Source organism: Phoca vitulina, unplaced genomic scaffold, assembly GCF_004348235.1.
Source record: "Phoca vitulina isolate PV1807 unplaced genomic scaffold, GSC_HSeal_1.0 scaffold20, whole genome shotgun sequence".
Taxonomy (NCBI): Eukaryota; Metazoa; Chordata; class Mammalia; order Carnivora; family Phocidae; genus Phoca; species Phoca vitulina.
Genome location: NW_022589723.1, coordinates 12,344,708 through 12,365,961, shown reverse-complemented (window position 1 = coordinate 12,365,961; position 21,254 = coordinate 12,344,708). Strand labels below are relative to the sequence as shown.

At 41.5% G+C, this 21,254-nt stretch overlaps 1 protein-coding gene across 3 annotated transcripts in view; it reads left to right on the top strand.

Annotated features, from left to right (window-relative positions):
- Nucleotides 1-4,526: 4,526 nt before the first annotated feature.
- FRMD5 (FERM domain containing 5) overlaps nt 4,527-21,254 on the top strand; it is a 310,023-nt gene continuing 293,295 nt past the window's right edge. For all 3 annotated transcript variants that reach the window (XM_032416996.1, XM_032416995.1, XM_032416994.1), the window contains exon 1: nt 4,527-4,857. In XM_032416996.1, the coding sequence (XP_032272887.1) occupies nt 4,756-4,857 (102 nt within the window). In that variant the 5' untranslated portion in view covers nt 4,527-4,755. The remainder of the gene's footprint in view (nt 4,858-21,254) is intronic.

Below are 21,254 nucleotides of genomic sequence, written 5' to 3'. Positions count from 1 at the left end.
TCTCTGCTTAAAAACCTGCAATGCCCGCCCCCCCCCCCCCCCCCCCCAGTCTATACAACAGAGTCCAAGTTCCTAACTATGGCACGGAAGGTCCTAGATGTTCTGGCCTCAGTCCACTTTTTCCTAGCCAATGCATCCCACGTGCTATCCATCCAGGGGTACTTGCAATTTCTGAAACATGCTATACATATTTGTGCTTCTATGTCTTTGCTCACGTTGTTTCCTCTATTTAAAATGTGACTCCTCATCCCATACCTTGCTCTTCTGCTTCTGCAGCCATCACCATACTAGTCTTTTTCTAGGGACTCAACTCAAATGCTTCCTCTGTAAGACTTTGCTGTCTCCCATGCTTAAATAATTTACCATTTGTTGTTCTCTTGTAGTGCTTTGCTCATGCTCCATGTATGGTATGATAGCTAATTGTTTATATACCTAACCCTCTCTCCTAGGTTGTGAACTTCTTGGTTTGTCCATTTCATTGTCCCATATTCTTTCGGCTGTGTCTCGTGTTTTCTAGAACGCTGACAGAGTATGTGCCTAACACATAGTAAATGCTCAATAAATGTAGTTTGGAATAAAAAAACACAGGCACTTATATTTCCACATAAAAATACACATTAAAAAATTCTTCTAAGTACAATGGGGCTAAACTGAAAATCCTAAGAGTTGGTAGAAGATGGAAAAACTGTCTGGTAAACCATAGGTGAATTCTGTCCTGATTAAAAAAAAAAGACTTGAACATTTCTTCAGAGGCAGACTGCTCTGGAAAAACTACATGAATTGTTCAACCTCTCCTATTAAAGCAAGTATACGTTTATTATTCTTGGAAAACTATAACTTGAGTATAGATGCTTTTAGTCTGTGAAGCTGGGTGCTCCATTTGGATATGCAAATCTGTGTGTGTGGAGCTGGAGCTTTGCTTCCGCAGATATTGCTGCATGAGAGAAGAGAAAAACTGTTTCTTTTCTCTCTGTAGATGTAGACTACATATGTGTCAATATATTGTTTCTGTGAAGATGTGAATGTCTTCCTTTGAGCCCTTGCTCTGAGGAGTGTGAAAGCTGAGATCTAAAAGATATAGGCAAACAAGGACAGGCATGATCATTACTACTTACTGGAGAAATAATTATGCAAAGGGACTGGACTGGTTTTGGCGAAGCTCTACCTGGACCTACCTGTAAAGACTGAATGATTCGGTCTTTGTGAGATATGTGCTGATGTTGGACAGTTATGCTCTTAAGGCAATGGCCCAGTTGGGTCAAAGGTCAAGGTCATACCCCTGGCGATGGGAGGTGGGGTCTCCTCTAAAGGAGTAGATATTCCCAGGTCAGTCATCCTAGTGAGAGGCAGCAACTCGGACAGAAAATGGGACTTTGAAAATGGACTTTAAATTGGGTAAGGAGAGTTGTTTTCTTCTCTGAGCTTCTTCTCTCTGTGGTTGAGCCCGAATGCCCAAGACATGGTCGGGGGAACTCTTGATGGAGAGGGAAGCTGTCATCAGCCCCATGGACCCTGGGTGCAAGCTCAACAATAAAGCCCATGAGGGCTTTGAGAGTAGCCATGTCATAACTGCAGGTTACTCTGGATTATTCTTCCTTTCTAACATTGTTACATAACACTGGTCTTAGTTGTGCTGTAAGGAGACTTTGATGGGAAGAACCTGCATTTGTGATGTCCTGGAGAAGAGAGGGCAATGCTTTTTTCTGCCAGGTCCCTAGATACTGGTGAAAGTTGCATTGGCTGGAGAGAGATCAGTGTCCCAGAATATCAGGGTATGGGACATCTGAAGTAGAGGCAGGAGTAATTCAGTTATTTCAGGCATATGTTGGTGATACCATCTGCCCTAGGGACTCCTCAACAGGAAAGAAGGGAGAGAAACTTTATTTTTTTTAAGATTTTATTTATTTGACAGAGAGAGAGAGATCACGAGTTGGGGGGGCAGAGGGAGAGGGAGAAGCAGGCTCCTGGCTGAGCAGGGAGCCCGATGTGGGACTCCATCCCAGGACCCTGGGATCATGACCCAAGCCGAAGACAGACACTTAACCGACTGAGCCACCCAGGTGCCCCAGGGAGAGAAACTTTAAAGGGGGCTTATATCCTAATAATTTGGAAGGTGGGAGCTCAGTCACTGTAGTTTGGAGTTTTAAATATGGCCTCCTTTACACTAAAAAATTCATGAAAGCTATGATGCTCTGATTAACAAGGGCACATGAGGCCTTTTATTGAACAAAGCCTTATTATACTGGACATCCTGCTCAAAAGACTTGAGAAAAACAAAGAAAAACAAAATATTCCTCAGTTTGATTTTATATGAGTCTTCTCTGTTTAGTTTCCCTTAGGCTTCTGCTCTTGATCCCCGTATAGGTGTACATTTAACCAGAAACTGATAGGTGCTTTTCTTCCATTATGCATCCATCCTCTGTTTTCCTCACAAAGTGTTCTGATTAAGCGAGTAAGGGAGAGTTTGAAGCTCTTTTTGGATATTACGTATATGCATGGGTGAATATCTAACTGGTCTTTCAATGAGGTGAGCATCTAGGTTGACATGATTTTCTTAGGTTGAACAGGAATGTTACTTAACACGTTGGCATAACAGCCACAATCTCATCCCTGTTGATTGCATCTCTGGTCATACTCTGAAAAAAAGACTGCATTCAGTTCCTTAGAGCTTTTCTGGATTCATGGTGTTTGCCTTTTTATTCTAACAGCTGCTTATTTGCATAACCTGTTAAAGACATTTCCCTACCGTCAAACTACTGGGCTTCCTCTAGCTTCTTGGACATTTTTTCTTGCTCTTGTAGATTCTGTAAACAAATAGCAACTTTTGCCTTCAACATAAGTTCTGCTTGCCTGAAATCTTTCATTATCTTCTCCCAACTACACAACAAAGCTGAACTTTGTAGCATATCACTTTGGCATATTAATAATTTCATGTGTCCAAGGCCTTCCTGAAATTCTTAGTTTCTTCATAGATCTTTCCCTGGGACTTAGACACTATAAAATACCTAATTTACTTCATGCAACAAACACTTATTGAATACCTACTATGTTGCACACCCAGGCTGCCTATTGGGGCTACATAGTAGAGGAACTCACATTTGGTTTGAAGCCTAGAATATCTGACTCACTGTTCTAGTTTCTTAACTCCTCCAGGATTACCTTGAAAAGTCAAACCTCCTCTTATGACTACTGAATGCCACAAAGGAGATTGCAACTAAGAAGGAGAGCAATCCAGGTTACTGAGGTGATTACTTAAGAGGGGGAGGGTCCCATGCAAAAAATTGGGGAGAAATACTGGAATCCAAGGACACTAGGGAAGAAGCATACTTTATTTTTTTAAGTAGGTTTTAAGCCCAACGTAGGACTCAAGCTCACGACCCCCTCACCCCCATCAAGGGTCACATGTTCTACGGACTGAGACAGCCTGGAACCCCCCCCCCCCCGGGGGACCTACTTTAAAGGTCAGATGTTTTCTAAGTTAATGTAGGGTTTCATTTTTGTTATGTGTTTGTTATCCTATAAACAAGACCAGTATAAATGAAAATGCGAAATTATGCATATTTCATTATTTTTCAGTTAATATATTTATTACAGCATTAATGTGTTGATATGATTCTTTTATATAACATTTCCTTCCATCAAAAAATTTTGAGGAAGAATATTATGTTTCTTGGTGAAGTTTTCGTAAAGAACATGAGGTCTTTAGAATGTGGGGTCACAAAGGGCAGGAGACAATTTTTTTTTTCTTTGCGATATATACCTCCTGACATACTCCGGTGTTCTGTTGAGGAAGTCTGAAGATACGGTAATTCTAGTTCTGAAGGAGCAAGGAAAGGACCCATCACTGCCTCTGCACCCTACCAGCTGAAGGAGCACACCTCAGTCTCTTCCTTTTGTCTTCTGAAAATAAAAGGGAGGCATAGGATGTTAGAGTGGAGGGTTTCCTAGGGGTTAAACCCGGGTGCTTAAAAAACCCTTGCGAACCCTACAGCTTTTACTTAAGTAGCTCCTGTAAAACAGATGTTCTCCGAAATAAGAGAGCTGGAGCAGACACGCCCGTCGGGCCGACTTGGGGTACAGCTCAGGTGAGGGCAGCCGCCTGGTCCGGAGCTGAAGGTGCCTACATTCTGCAGGTCCGGTGATTGTTATCTCGCACCGCCCCAGCTCCCGAGAGGGCGGGACTCGCGGCGTTGCAGAGCGTGGGACTTGACCCCTGAAGCCCGAGTCTAAACGTATTCCACGCAGCAGACATTTATCTGGCCGGGTGCCCACACCTGGCCCGGGGGAGGGGAAACAGCTTCTAGAGGAATCGCAGAGAGGACAGGAGCCCCTCGTTTGGGACGCCAGAAGGCTGGTCCCGCTAGGCTCTGTCCGACTGCTTTCCCGTGATTGCTTTCATCACCTGTCCATCATCCCAGTGCCCTATTTCTATTGGCTCAACCGTGTGCCACTCGGTTCCGCCGCGCTGACCCCCATTGGCCCTTCTCCGGCCGAGGCCCCGCCCCACGAGCTGGGCATGGGGAGTAGGGCGCGGAGGAGAGAGAGAGGAGCGCTTGCTCTGGGCTGGGGGGAGGCGGTGGCGGAGAAGGAGGAGAAGAAGAAGGAGGAGCTGGGCCAGCAGGAGGCAGCGGCCGCGACCGGGCTGGGGTGATGGTGCAGGTGCCCGGGGCCCGCGCGGAGCTGCCCGGCTGAGGGGCGCCTGGTCCGGGGTCCGCAGCGCCGCCGCGTCTTTCCCGGCGGCGGGCGGGCGGGAAGATGCTGAGCAGGTTGATGAGCGGCAGCAGCAGGAGCCTGGAGCGCGAGTACAGCTGCACCGTGCGGCTGCTGGACGACAGCGAGTACACCTGCACCATCCAGGTCAGTGCCGCGCTGCCCTGCCCGCGGGACCCCGAGTCTGGCTAACTTGGCCCGCGGCCGCCTCCCGGGGTCGCCGCAGACCCCAGTGCTTTGTCCGTCCCTGGCTGCGGCGGCCGGCCCCGGTGCAGAACGCCTCCGCCCGAGACCCGGTCCGGGGCGGGGTACCGGGCGCTCGGCGCAGCTGCGGTGAGAGTCCCTCCGTCCCGGACCCTCAGCTCGCTCCCTGCCCTCTCCCAGGGTGAGGGCGCCCCATCCTGGCTCCTCGAGCCTGCCGGGGTGGGGAGCATCTTCCGCGGGCGTCCGGAGGGAGGCGGGCAGGGCGGGAGGCTCCTACCCGGGCCGCCCCGTCGGGGGGCTCAGGCTTTGGCTCTCCGGCCAGGCAAGGACGGCTGGCCGGCGTTTCTTATCTATCTTTGGTTGGAAGGATAATGCTGTATGTCATAATCACCCGCTCCCCCTCCCCACCCCGGCATTTGTGAATCAGAGCTCTCAGAAGGTAAAAGTGAACGCGCAGCCCATGCAGAGTGGCCTATGGAAGGGAGACCAGCCCTCTGGGTTCCTGAGATTAGGCCCCCCTCCCGCCTTTAGCTCCCCAGATCTCATTGTGTTGGGCAATTTTGAGGGGGGCGTGAGGTAAAGATTTAGCAACAAGTACCAGAGATTTGAGGGTTGACCGTGGCGAGAAAGAATCGGTGACTTACAAAAAACGCCAACAATGTTAATGCTTCGCAGCATTTCTTCAGAACCTGGTATTTTGGAAGGGATTTTTACAACCTCTTGCTTATGTTTTTTCACTACTGCCGTGTGGCACGTCTGGAGTAGTAGTCTTTCCCAGGAATGCAGTCACAGTCCTCTCTCCTCCTCTGTAAAGTCAGAGATAGGAACATTGACAATGCTCCGGTGTTCAGTTCAGCAGCCGAAGGATCCTGCGCTCGCTGCCGGAAACTGCTCTTTCTGGAGAAGCAAATAGAGTTGGACCCGGAGGGGTCTCACCTGATCCCTTGCCTTTGCAGCAAGAAACCAGAGGGGGCTTCTCGCCTCAGATGTGGGAGACAAAAACTGTCGGCCTCTGGTCCTACCCTCTTTGTCTCCCGTCCCACCCCCCCCGATTTATTTTTTTGCTGACAATGCTCAATAGCGGAAAACAGCGGTGTGTGAGAAAGACGCTGGGTAGTGGATGAGAGCGGCTGCCCTCTGCTGACTCCGTGCTCATTTCAGCCTTCTCTCCACTTTCCCTTTTTTTTTTTTCGTTTTACAAGCAGATGCTATTTTTTTAATTAACAGTGATTTTAAAACAAGTTGAAAATTAGACTTATCATTCTCCAGTTTGGTGATGGTAGTGGTTTTGTTTTCCTCTCCCTCCATCTCTTCATTTTTTTCCTTCATCATTATCAACATTTAAATGTCCTCAGACTCTAGAGACATCAAAATCATCTTGATGACATGTCTCCACTTTCCCTTTTCTCCCACTCCCCAAACCAGCTCTGGGTGTAAGTGCTGACTGCCGCCAAAGATCCAGGAGGGCAGAGAAAGGGAACAAAATCTCTTTTTTAAGGCCACTTAAATACAGATTAAACAGTCATAACGACGCTAGCCATCAAATGAAAGGATTTTTGTAGTTGAATATGATAGATGTTCTGTTATTATTTCCTTACTGAATGAGTGGCATGCTACTTTTTGTTTCTATTGTATCTTTATGTGTCGTGTACAGTTCTTTTTTGTTTTTCGGTGGGGGAGGAGAAGGCATTGACTTGACATATTCACCATTTGAATACATTGTCTAGAGCTTTTAAAGTTTTTATCCTTTCGTTTTAAAATTTAAAGCATTTACACGATAGCATATCAACGGCAGTGTGAGATTTAGACTTTGTGAGTCCTAAAAATACTTTGGGGTATATGGTGAAATAAAATTTCTGGGGCAGGTCATTAACTTTTGCCAAGGTATAGAGTACAAATGAAACGCAATTCACATCACCACTCCACTAGTGGCAATCTTGTGATTTTAAGGTATCACAATAAGACAACTAGTTATTTTTCCCAGTTGGTGGAACCTCTGAAGTTGGTTGATTGGTATTATAGTTGTGGGTAATTTTTATTGCCATTGAGAAAAATAATATTTTTCGGTCAAGCAGGACTTACTGGGTTTATGCTTGTTATATCTTGCTATGGTTGTGTTTATTTTCCTGCTGGTCTTATTTTACATTATTACAATTTAATGTGTTATAAAAATTTAGGCCACAGAAAAATAAGCTTGGTGTAACATGACTATACTGTAGTGAGTGTCCACTGTCTAGACATGTTAATGATAGTGCACTGTGATTCTTTAGTGAAAATTAAAAAAACACAGGAATTCTGAAGTTTATGTAATATTGTCAGTCTTTGGCACCACTACTGTGAATTGCTTTTGTTTTTACCCAATGTGAGGAAAGGTTAAAAAAAAAAAAAAAGACAGGCTCTTATGTGAAATTAATATTTTGTGCAGATACCTTTTTTGAGCTTTTAGAGATTGAGCTTTTCTTAGCAACTTTCTCCCCCTTATCCATTTCTGTAGTGTGTTTGTGTTTGTGCATGCACTTATTTGTCAAACATTGGATATAGAGTCTTTTAAATCAGTATGGAAAGAAACTGTGAGCTACTTGCTAGGTTAAAGCAATATTCCTATCATTTTAGGAATTGCTGTACAGTATGTTTTTAAAAATTTTTGGTGATAATTTGGAATCATTTTCCTTAAAGTACTGTTTGCCATATTTTTCTTTAAGGTATATATTTTAGAAAGATTTCAGTACTTCTTGAGATAATAAGAGAACACTTAGGGGATTAGAGAGTCAGAAATGTATCACTGGGTTAGAGCCCTAATAGCCACGTTTAGTAAATTTCAGTTGTAGAAAATTCTGTCAAAGTATTGGTCTTGTCTTTCATATTGCACCAGTTATACCGCTCTCGCATTTAGAATGTGATTATTAAGGTAAGGAAAATGCCTTATATCCTCTCAATGAAGGTTGCCACAGTTACCAGACTATTCTTTTATTCTTCCTGATATGCAAATATATTTGTAGATCATGAGAAATGAAAGTATACATAGGAGGCTTGTAATATAATTGCTCCCCTGTGAAGAACATTGCTAACAGCTCCCTGCCAGTTTTGAAGGTCATTGCCTCATAAATGCAGATCTGGTCCATATTTTTCACACATCTGTTTCATTTATGAATATCTACATTTATTTACCACATTTACTACCCTACTTTGTTATTTTATTTGGGAGCAAATAGGAAAAATGAAAAGGCTACCTAGTATCTTTGAACTCAGTATATCAAATGGAATCATTTAAATGCTTAGACATGTAATATCCTAAGTAATAGATTTTTAACTATCTTTTGAGTTATAATAGTTTATAAAATATTAAGAATATATATTACAGAAGTGCCAGTAAAAATATGTACCAAAAATACATATTTTCAAGTCAGAAATATTAATCACTTTTTTCTGATTACTGAAAAGTAAAGCTGCCCCAGAAATGAATTTGATTTTACTGGGAACACATTAAAATAACAACTGACCAAGCAGCTAGCTTAAATTTGTTTTTGCAGTTAAATGAGGTACCACCAGAAGTAAAATGCCGGTGTACAGAAACCGTTCTATAGTGCAACCAAGATCGGGACTTGATTGTGTCTCAGCCATTCAGTAACTGTGGGACCTAGGGTAAGGGAGCGAATATTGGGGGAGAGAACAAATGTATTGAGCCCTGTACTTGCCAGGTGCCCTGCCTGTGCTATTTTCTCACTAAACTCACAACAGCATATGGATTCATTATACACCCATTGTACCAGCTGAAGAAAATAAGATTGTGGATTGGTGGGAGAGCTGATGTTTCTTGAATGGCCAACTCTACTATGCTTTCTGTGAGGTGTTTTGCTTATACCTTACATCAACTATTTGAGAAGTAGGTGGTAGTATCTTCATTTTACAGATGGAAGGCTTGGATGAAGGAACTTGGTCAAAGCTAGTAGGTGGCTGTACTATATTTAAACCCTGGTCATTTTGTCTCTAAATCCCATCTTTGTTCTCTCTATTCTTTCTGACTCCCTAAGTTATTTCACCTGTCTAACCATAATTTCCTCATCTGTAAAATGGTAATAATTCTTATTTCACAGTAAAGAAAAAATTATTTGGTAATGTCATTACAAATAATATTTAAACAGACTAATATACATTGTGCCTTGTTCTATCAAATCAAAAATAGGATTGAGAAAATTTTTTTTGAAAATAAATTAAACATTAAGTCTCCTCAAAATGATTTTTTTTAAAAGATTTTATTTATTTGAGAGAGAGAGTGTGTGTGTGTGAGTGTGGGGGAGGGGAAAAGGGAGAGGGAGAGAACCTTAAGCAGACTCCCTGCTGAGCACAGAGCCAGCTCCGGGCTCCATCCCTTGACCCTGAGATCATAACCGGAGCAGAAACCAAGAGCGGGCACCTGACTGAGCCACCAGGTGCCCCTACTTAAAAATTTCTGATTGGCTCAGGTCATGATCTCAGGGTCCTAGGATCAAGTCCCCCTTATGCTCCCTGCTCAGTGGGGAGTCTGCTTCTCCCTCTCCCTCTGCCCCTCCCTCCCGCTCATGCTCTCTCTCTTGCTCTCTCTCTCAAATAAATAAAATCTTTAAAAAAATGATTTCTGATTAATCTCAGTGAAATTATAAAATTCAAGGCTGGAACAACTGGATTCTGTAGTAGAACTCTTCTGTAAAATTCAAGAGTTCAGGGGGCACTTGGGTGGCTCAGTGGGTTAAGCATCTGCCTTCAGCTCAGGTCATGATCCCAGGGTCCTGGGCTCCAACCCCACATTGGGCTCCCTGCTCAGGGGGGAGCCTGCTTCTCCCTCTCCCTCTGTCCTCTCCCCACTCATTCTCTATCTCAGATAAATAAATAAAATCTTTAAAAAAATAAAATTCAAGAGTTAAGGTTTGCTTTCCTTTGATCCTACCAAGTCTTTGGCTTTAGAGGGGCATCTGTTTCAAGGACCTACAGTGATTTGTCTTTTCTAAGAACTTCTACTTTATATTTGGTAAGCGAAATCCTTGCTTTCATTAATGCAAAGGGGATGTTGTTAGAGAATTAAGGTAATTGTATTCACAGAAAAACACAAAGCTGTTGTATTTTCATGAATATTGGTTCTTTTAAAAACTTTGTTTTTAAAAGGTAATTATGGTGTCTCAGAATCTGTTACAATAGCAAGTCAGACTCTAATTCTTGAAACTAAGTTCCAAAATTAGCCTTCTAGAATCCTGAAAGCACTTGTACTCTATTTCTTAATTTGTATATATAAAATGTTCATTGTATAAAACTAAGGCAGATCAACCTTTTAGGACAGAGGGTAAATTCTAGATGTGTATTTATGCTCTCATTCTTTCTCTTTTTGAAAAAGTTTGATTTAAGGAAGTGTCAGTGGCATCCAAGAAAAACCTAGAAACATTCACCACAGCAGATTTTACTCAAGGGTATTTGTATGAATTTGCATTCTATTAAGTGCTTGGAATGAATATGCTGGATGAGGCAATTCAACATAGTGTATAATAAAAGAGCATGTGGGTTTTGAGTCCTCTGTTACATTGCCCAGAGACTCGTTGATCGTCTGTGCTAGCATTAATATTCACTCTTAAAAAAAAGTTTGCCAAGATAAAATCAGACAACCTGAAGACCAAAAAATAGTCATTTTTGTTATACATTTGTAGTGGTTTATGTATAGGCATTAAAAATGTGCAACCCAAAATAAGCAAGGCTTTAGTCTAGTTAGATACTATAATAGTTAGATACTGTAATCACTACGGTAAAATATTTTGGATTATTTTAATACCTATTTTCTGGTAGATTATACTTTAGAATTTTTAAAGGAGTAAGAGGAAACTATAAATTTTAAACCCTAGGAATTATACCACAGTGCCTTATGTGGTTGTAGTTCAATAAATATTTGTTCTGATTTGTTTGTGCTCCATGATGGCTGTGTTAACTCCAACACTTAAAAATTTCTTGTGCCTGACAACAATAAACATTTTCTAACAACTGTATAAGGCTTTTTATAGTTTCAACCCATCCGATTCCAAACCACTTTGCTCTGTAGCCCCTCTCCCTGGTGAGAAGTATGGTATGTAAATGTATTTTATGGAGCCTTTGAGGTCTCTGATAACTTTCTGCAATTATCCTTTGTTGAATTAGTGGAGCTGCAGTCTAGAGCTTCTTGATTTTTTTGGTTTGTCTCTTAAGATTTCAAGCCTTTCAGGTCTCCCCTCCTCCCATCTCCACAGGTTTAGAAGGCTTAGAGCCAATGAATACTGTGTAGTGCAGTGCTTCATGGGGTGTTGGAAGTCTGGCAGAATTAGGATATTGAGCATAGGGCTCACCACAGCCATAGAAACTTCTTTCATTCCTTTCCCCTAAGTCAGTGCCACAGAAAACCTCCTCCCAGCCTCATTTTCTAGCCTCTTGCCCCAACGGAAAGAGAACCATGCTTCCCACCGGTTCCTAATTATGTCTATTTTAAGCTGAATTCAATCTTCTGATAGCCTCATGTGTAACATTCTGACTCTGCAGACCCTGTTTCCTGGAGCAGCTTCCTGTGGGTCACTCTTCTTCAGCTGGTGTCTAACCAGAGCTGGTACAACAGATGTGAATCTCATGGAGGATTGGCAGCAACCTTATAGCTTCTATATCTTGCCCACGTGGTGCTCAGGGAGGAGGATGCTGCACTCCTGGAGGCAGGTGGTAGTCATTGCCCCTGTTTTCCTGCATGATACTTGGGGCTGAGGCCAACCACCTGAATGGTTCTGTCATGCAGCTGAGAACTTTGAAGAGTACTAAAGCATCTCCATGCCTATGTTGCAGAGTGAATGGTGTTTCCCTAAGAGACCCAAACATCTTGTTGTATGTTCATTCTAGCCATGGAAGCAGACTTTCCATTCCTTTAAGACCCTAGATCTGGGCGGCCAATACAACTTTTTGAACTTGTACAAACATATTAGCAGAGCCGAAGCTAGAGTAGGGAAAGCAGTTTCTGTCGGAGGCTAACCCTTAGATTTAAATTGTAGACCTCTTGCCGCCCAAGGCCACCATGCCATCCTCATTGTTGTCAATATTTTGTGCAAGATCCTCTGTATTGGTCTTTCACCAACTGTAAAGGCTGTGCTATTTCTGAGGATGGTGTTTTACTTTTGTAGTCTTTCCAGGCTAATGGTATCATATCTTAGACTTGGGAAGCAGGAACTTAGAAAGACTCTTCAGGTCCAAATTCTTCAGGCTTTTGCTTGCTACTGTCATACTAAACACCAGCTTGTGTGAATCCAGTCCTCTAAGGAGATCCTTCCGTGCCATGCTCATACAGGCAAACTAATTGGGCCACATGCTTGGCAACCACTGAGTTTGTGTACAATAGCTCCATTCACTTGTCTACAGAAAACACCCCTTTGACACTGATTATAGCTTTCATTCCCCCTCCTCTACTTCTGACTCCTTGCATTACCATGACCTCATCTGCTGGTCCGTATTTAGAGATGCCTTGGACCATTACAGAAATGCTTTAGGACTCATTCCTGTATGTTAAGGATCATTTCAAAGCCTTAGACAACCTCTGCCCACCAAGGGAAACCGTTCTAGATCAGGACCAAACCTAGCTATTTTTATGCCTTGTTTGAGCCATCTTACTGTGTCACAACTCAGGGAGCTTTTTTCCCTTTGTAGAAATTGTGAACCTTGTTAAAAAGAAGAATGGGCTAGGGGATGAGTTAAAGCAATGGTTCTCAAAGTGTGTTTCCTGGATGAACAGCATCAGTTTCACCTGGGCACTTGTTACAAATGCAAGTTTTTGGCCCCACTGCAGAACTAGTGAATCAGAAATGTGGGGGAGGGGAGCTCAGCAGTCTGTTTTAACAAGTCTGCCAGGTAACTCTTACGCTTTTTCAGGTTTGAGAATCACTAGTACTGGGTCATACAGATATTTAAATAGTAAAAGTGATGAGTTATGTTGATTGAGTATAAAAAGTGAGGGAGAAGAAGAAGCCAAGAGTGAATCTCATATTTCTAACTTTTATTTCTGAATGGCCTTAACTGATTCTCTACCCTTGTAAGGTAAAAGTTAGGTTATTTGCAGATATGCATACTGTTTTCAGTGGGCAGGATTCTAAAGATTCTACAACAGGTCATCATTCCAATTTGATGCTCTTATGCTTATTGGTTTTATTTTTGTCTTCCTTGACCTAGAAAGAAAATGATTATATTTCTATATTGTTTTTCAAAGAAATCGTCTTAACAACTTAAAGCACTGGGGGTGTAGGAAGGCCCCTGTTTGCAAACATGTAAATAGCAAAAAATAAATGCCATGGAATTCAGTGCTAAGACAAGGTGGTTTGCTGTGGCAGTGCAAATATGGGGAAATATGGGGGACTCAGAATTGCTAAATATTTCTCAGAGGAGGTGAGATTTGAACTAGGTCATGAAAGATTGCCAAAAGTAGAAAATGGGCTGTGGGGATGGGTAAAGGGCATTCCAGGCTGAGGTAACAGCAGGCTACTTCAAGGTAGGAAAGCTAAAAATGTAAAGCCAAATATATTTTGTCTTTCCTTTACTATGTTTATCTGACTTACTCTGGTACAGTTGAGTCAAATAACAGAATCTCCTTGCTTAGGAAAGATTGCTGTCAGCAAATTTCAATCATTCTTGACATGCTTAGAAGTGTTAGTCTAACATAAAAATAAACACAAAGCTGGTGTTGAATTAAATCTAACTCCAAAAGTGTACAACACAAATTAAGAGTCTTCACAAAGCAACGGCATCATATAAAGAAGGGGTAGATTCATGTATCAGTCTTAATTCTGTGGCTGCAGTAACTATGCATAAGAATTTTGTTTCCAAGGGACCTCTGGCATAGGGCTTATTTGTCTACACACAAAAAGAAAGTATCAAATCCCAACATTCAGCTGATGTTTGAAAGTCCTTTGGCTGATACAGTGCAGCCTAAATGGTGCATTGACAGTTAAGAAACGTGGAGTGGAGCCCGAAAAGGCACAATTCTGCACCTCTGTTCCCAGACCTAAGTGGTCACCAAAATCACTTTTCTAGAGGATGGTGGAGTGCTTCCCTGGATTCCCCAGTGAACCCCTGCCTGCCAGCTCTGAAGTTCCCAGCCCCACACGGGGTGCACTTTGAGCACTCCACACAATGCCAGGCTAGAGCTTTGGGGATGGGAACCTCCAGGAAAGTGCTGTTTGGCATTTAGGCAATCAATGTTCGGCAGAATGCCAATGCTAATAGGTTATTTTGCTCTGGAAGAGGAGAAAAAGAAGGGATGGTTTAAAGACTGATGAATAGGGGAATGACTGACAATACAGGCACTCCACTTTGTTGGAGAGATTAAGGAGGCTTGCTGTGAAGTGGTATTATGGGAGCCAGATAAATTAGCAAAGGCCCACAGGCCCAAGACCTGAAAGAAATAGTGGTACATCGAAACAGCATGCCCCAGGGCACACTCAAATGTCTGGCCACTTTCACTGAACTTGTAGTAGGAAAAAGCCAAATCATTTGGAACCCTCGTAGTCTGGTAGTCCATTCAGGCACTCCATAGTCAAGCATATTACCCCTTGCCTCCAGGCAGGTGCAAAGCCTTATTTCCATATTGCCTGATTTAACTCAGGGGCCTCTAGGCTGGGCCTTAGCCTATTTTTGAGGACACCCAAGTGGAAGAGTTGGCTTCACAAGTACCAAAGGATTCCATATACTCTAGGCAGGAGATGCCACTAAGACTACTGTTTTATCAGACATGAGCCAAGCAGGTAAGAACATTGATCACAACACAGGGAAGCAGAATTAATTCATCTAAGGATCTCAAGTACTTCTAGGGGATGATTTAGGCTGACGAAAACATCCAGCCTGCCCTCTTTCAGATTTTCGCCTCTAGAAAAATCCAGAATCCTCCAGAGTTATTGTGGAATTGGAGGTTTGTAGGTCAGAAGGATCCCATGGACCGGCAGCGATGCCTGGGATGTTATAAGGCATGTAGAGCCTGAAGTTTCACAGTACACTCTCATCCCTGCAACAAAATAACCCATCAGCTCTTTGGGAGGCCACTCAGAAGAAATTTGGCTGTTGAGAGATAAAAATCTGATCAAAACATAAGGTAGTCTAGTACTACAGTGCAGCTTAATCTACACTTAGCTTTAGATTCTAACATTATGTGAAATAGGTTTTTTTTTTTTTTTTTTTTTTTTTTAAAGTGAATGGGAGTTGGCTTGGTGTAGCTTCAGGACATAAGATACTGAACCAACCGTTGAAGTGTCAGATTTTATAAGCAGCATAGCTGGTCTGAAAAATCAATACTGACTTTGCTTATTTTTAAATACACCTTGGATAATTTAGATAAGCTTATTCGAATGAGTACCCACAGTACTGAAAGCACGTCTAAGAATTGTTTTCTAATAATTTGGCAAAAGAGAACACATTTCTCATATTCCAGTTTTTGATATTGGGTACAGTAGACTGATTATTTTTAATAGACAGATATAATGATAGTATATTGTCTTGCTGCAAATTAGATCTTTTACTATGTCATTATAAAATATTATGGAGTATTGCTACTAAGAATATATCTCACATAAAATATCTTTAGTTTCTGGTTGAAAGAAAATAATAAGAAAAGGAAAACTTTCTCTTCATTTCCTGAATTCTACAGTTTTATTTCCTACTATCATTACACCTAGCTCTTCTGTCCATCTCTTATGATCTCCTTTGTTTCATGCTAATTTATACTTAGGGCCACTTATTTAATACCATTTCTTATCACCATTTTTTTTTCCTTTTTTAAAAAAATATTTATTTGAGGGGGAGAGAGAGAGAGAGAGAGCACGGGAGTGGGAGGGGGGAGGAGCAGAGGGAGAGGGACAAGCGGACTCTGCACTCAGTGCAGAGCCCAATGTGGGGCTTGATTCCACGACTCTGAGATCATGACCTGAGCCAAAATGAAGAGTTGGAGGCTCAACTGACTGAGCCACCCAAGCGACCCTTTTCCATTTTTTTTTTTAAAGCAAGCTCTCTGCCCAATGTGGGACTCGAACTCATGACCCCAAGATCAAGAGTTGCATGCTCCACTGACTGAGCCAGCCAGATGTTCCCTCTTATCACCATTTCTAATTGCCATCACTACTAAGTTACACCTTTGCTTATGGTCAAATTCTTTGTGTGGTGGCCACACCTTCTGTTGGTAGTGGTGGGAGGTGTTAAAAAAAGGTGCAATTAAAATGTGTGTAAATATACACTGAAGCATAATGTGATCCATATCCTTTAATTTCATTATTTAATGCAATAGTGTTGTATATTTTAATCAACTTGAATTTGAAACAATATACACGAATGAAAATCTGTATTATATAAAGTGATATCTTGGGGCTGCACTGAATATTATATGTTTAGAGCTTTCTATTAACTTTTTTACAATTATTTCTTAGTAGATAAATAGACTCAATGAGGCTCTGCCTGTACTGTAACTTCAGGTCAGTATTTAGGGACTGGGTCTGCACAGTGGGGGCAATTCCCATGATCAGGAGGGTCTTTATTGTAGACAGTTGAAGTTGGTGAAATTGTAGGGAGAGTGGAAATAATTGATAAAGAGAGAAACAAGAGATCAAAACCAGAGAAAACATTGGGATGGAGCAAGATGAGCCCTAAGCCTAAATACCTAATCAAAATCTAGAGGGAGAATCTGGAGAAGCAGGTTGGGAAATGAAAGAATATTGGAGGTCTTTTTCGTTGTTGCTGCTGTGTGGTAGGAGGGGCTTAATAGTTTAAAGGAGCTCTCTGAGGTTGGCTCCCATGTGGAGGTAATATTTAAAATACTCAATAATTGGGGCTCCTGGCTGGCTTAGTCAGTGGAGCATGTGACTCTTGATCTCGGGGGTCTTGAGTTAGAGCCCTATGTTGGGCCTAGAGCTTAGTTAAATAATAAAATAAAAAAATACTCAATAATCAATGAGTCACAGTGAATAATATCTCACTGACCAAGATTCTGCTAGAACACACTGGAATTGAGTCTGGGGCCCTCTGCTGGGCCAGACACTATTTAGTGTTGAATCATGGGAGGTGGGGTTCAGAGTGGTCCCAGGGAAGAGGGAGGGGCCTGTTAGGGCAGTGGCTATTGGCCAACTGGTAGGGAAATGTTTCTATCTATCTCTATCTATCTATCTATCTATCTATCTATCTATCTATCTATCTATCTATATTTCAATATTTTAATGACTAGTGGGGTCTTATTGGAGCAGGCCAACCTAAATCCACTCCTCATTCTGTCAGGTGGGATGAGATGGGAAGCCACAAGAGCTTGGGTGTTGTTGAGGTATGATAGGGATCTTGCTAAATTCAGTCTTCCTCTTCTGACTGTAGTCTCTGTGATGGTAGGAATCAGAGCCTCCTACATCTGTCTTCTCTGGCTCTCCATTTGTTGCTTGCCAGATACAGTGTCCAAATGGTCTAGGTTTTACCTTCCTGTGGGGGTGGTAGGCTTCACATGCTTCCAAAATGCAACTTCGATCATTTTCTTTTTTTAAAACCTTTCAAGATTCTCCCTTTACCTGCTAGATAACAGCCTTTTAGCACATCACAGATGTCCTTCCATTACCTTTGCTGCCTTTCTTTTGAGACTTGTCTCCTGTCATCCTCCATATGCATTTTATTCCACTTTGTAGATCATCAGCATCTCATCACCTTATTCCAAGGTAAACTCCCTCACCAGTGTTGCTGGGCTGTGCTTTGGGGGACCTTATTATAGTATTTACCATATTCACTTGTAAATATTTACTCACATGTCTGCCTCTCAGTAGACGACTATATGAAGGGCAGGGATTGCATCTTTGTACAGTTAGTATCTACGGTCTCACCTGGGGGCTCAATAAATGTTAATTGTAGATGTGTATGAATGATAAAGAGGATTATTAATAATGCAAATGTAAAGTTACCTCTGACTTGAGCTAAATAGAGGTAGGATAAGAGTTTAAAAATAATATCTTGGTAGTTTTTTTTGCATCTTTATTTTTTCTGTGATTCTCTGTTCCTCTTGTAAGGTTTCTCTGACATAATTAATTACAATTAAAATGAATGTACTGACAAATTAGGCATATCATAACATGCCATTGTTATGTTTTAGAGAGTTATTTGGTGAATGTCCATATTACATATTTTAATTTAATATGGTAATTGAGCCATTTAAAAATTTATTGAGTCCTTACTGTGTTCTGGGCTCTGTGATAAGCACTTTATGTGCATCCTTCATTTAATCCTACCTGTTTAATGGAAAATATTATTGTTTCTAATTCCAAATGAGTACAATAAGGCTTAGAGATGTTAAATAATCTGTCTAATGTCTGTGGGGGACATCTAGTCTGTGGGGGAGCTGGGATTCGAACTCTGTATGACCTCATTGTTGTTCTTACTCATGGCTCTCTGATGAAGCGGCAGTGTAGTCCAAAGGGGAAAACATTGACTTGGTGGAGTCAGGAGACTTGTGTTCAATGCCTGACTCTCTTGACTGATGAACTTTGGGGCCTTGAGCAGATAATTTAACCTTTCATCTGCAAAATGAGGAGACTCAAAAAGAAGACCCCTCCAGTCTCTTTCAGCATAAACATCCTACAGTTCTCAAGAAATTTGTCCATGGCTCAGTAGTGTTTTTCTTTGTGTTCCCTCTGTGAAGGATATTCTTTACAAACGCAAATATTCCTTTTAAAGAAAGAGATGTCAAGGCAGATCTTTGTGACTGCTTCAGTCTGTGTTTTGTCCCTTAGTTTTGCAAAATACAAAATAGAGCTTTATCTACTCGTTCAACACAGATCACATTCTGGGGGATTGACTCATGCTGATCAAAAATAAGATTTTTTTTTTTTTGGTAATTTAGAATCTCTGTTAATTATGGTGGGATAGTGAATACTAGTTTCTTTTTTTTCTTTTTTAAGATTGATTTATTTGACAGAGAGAGACACAGTGAGAGAGGGAACACAAGCAGGGGGAGTGGGAGAGGGAGAAGTAGGTTTCCCGCTGAGCAGGGAGCACGATGCTGGGCTCGATCCCAGGACCCTGGGGTCATTATCTGAGCCAAAGGCAGGCACTTTAATGACTGAGCCACCCAGGTGCCTCTGAATACTAGTTTCTGCCATTGTAGGCACTTCTTCAGGATCAGAGACTTTGGAAAAACAAATTTGAAAGTTTTTTTTTTTAAGATTTTATTTATTTATTTGAGAGAGAGAGCAAGAGAGAGAGAACATGAGCTGGGGGATGGTGAGTTTGGGAGAGGGAGAAGCAAACAAAGCAGACTCCCCGATGAGTAGGGAGCCTGAGATGGGGCTTCATCCCAGGACTCCAGGATCATGACCTGAGCTAAAGGCAGATGATTAACCAACTGAGCCACCCAGGTGCCCCTTGAAAGCTGTTTTGGAAGGCAAATGGTTTTCAGGGGTATTCTTCTAGGTTGTGTAAAAGTCTTATAAGCTATGTCTGTTTCATAGTACAGGCCTAGTAATTATGTATCTACAAGAATCAGTTTTTCCATCTTCCTTTGTAAGTGCTGATGAAGTCTTCCCTTTAGCCCTTCCCCGGCTTCATGCAGATTATTGTATATATGTTAATAATACAATTTTAATTTTTCTTCTTTTTAAATATGTCCCAGTCTAGAGGGTACACTTTGATTACTTTGATTGCACTTGAGTGTTTCTCAAGACTGTATATTTTTATTTTTATTTTATTTTTTATTTTTTTTAAGATTTTATTTATTTATTTGAGAGAGAGAATGAGATAGAGCATGAGGGGGGCAGGGTCAGAGGGAGAAGCAGGGAGCCTGATGTGGGACTCAGTCCCGGGACTCCAGGATCATGACCTGAACTGAAGGCAGTCGCTTAACCAACTGAGCCACCCAGGCGCCCAAGACTACTTTATTTATTTTTAAAAGATAGAGTGAGCAAGAGAGAGAGCATGAGTGGGGGGAGAGGAGAGGGAGAAGCAGGCTCTCCACTGAGCAGGGAGCCTTACAGTGGACTTGATCCCAGGATCCTGAGATCATGACCTGAGCTGAAGGCAGATGGTTAACTGACTGAGCCACCCAGGCATCCCTCAAGACTACTTTAAATGCCATTTTCTCCCCTCCCTTAATGGATTTGGCCAGATAATTTTCTTTAATTTATGTTGACTTGTACTACTTTGTCTTTTAGAGGGAGGCCTCCCTTTTTTTTTTTAACTTTGATCTCAAATTCTGCATGGTCCTCATGTATGTTACCACTACATCACCACTCTGTCATAGGCAATATTATGTAATCTTGATGCCATCCATAGAAGGCATACACCACATGTTATAGAACATGAGGACCATGCAGAACTCTTTTATAGTACAGTTCTTTGAATTTTGACAAATACAAAGAAGCTGTATAACCATCATATATAGAATATTTCCAACATCCTGTAAAATTCCCTTGTACCTCTTTATGGTCAGTCTCCTCCTCCTTCTCTGGGTGTCTGTCAGTCAGCTACTAATCTGATTTCTGTCCTTATAGGTTTGCTTTTTCCATGGTGTCCTATGAATAGAATCATACAATATGTAATCTTTTGAGTCTGGCTTCTTTCACTTAGCATAATGCTTTTTTTGAGCTACAAATTACATACCATGAAGTTCATCTGTTTAAAGTGTACAATTCAACAGTTTTTAGCATATTTATGAAGTTGTGCAATCATCAACATAATCTAATTTTAGAACATTTATATGACCCCAAAAAGAAACCTTGTACCCATTAGCAGTCACTCCTATTTCCTGTCTCCCTTCCTCCCCCCAACTCTCTGCCCTAGGCGAACACTAATCTACTTTCTGTCTCTATAGATTTGCCTATTATGAACATTTCAAATATATGGTATCATACAATACATGGTCTTTTGTAACTGACTTCTTTCACTTAGCATAATGTTTTTGAGGGTCATCCAAGTAGTAACTTATATTAGTACTTTATTCTTTTTTATTGCTAAATAATTTCCCAGAGTATGGATTTATCACATTTTGTTTATCCATTCATCACTTGATAGACATTTGTGTTGTTCCACTTTTTGTTTATTATAGATGAAGCTCTTATTTATGTACAAATTTTTGTGTGGATGTAGGTTTTCATTTCTTTTGGATGTGCTGTGAACACTCCCATATACACTTTTTTTTCTTTTTAATTGAAGTATAGTTGACATACAATATTATATTTCCAGTGCACAACATATGTATATAAGTTTTTGTGTGGAATTATATTTTTATTTCTCTTGGATAGACACCTAGGATTGGAATTGTTGGGTTATATAGTAACTTGATGTTTAATGTTCGAGGAATTGCCAAACAGTTTTCTGAAGTG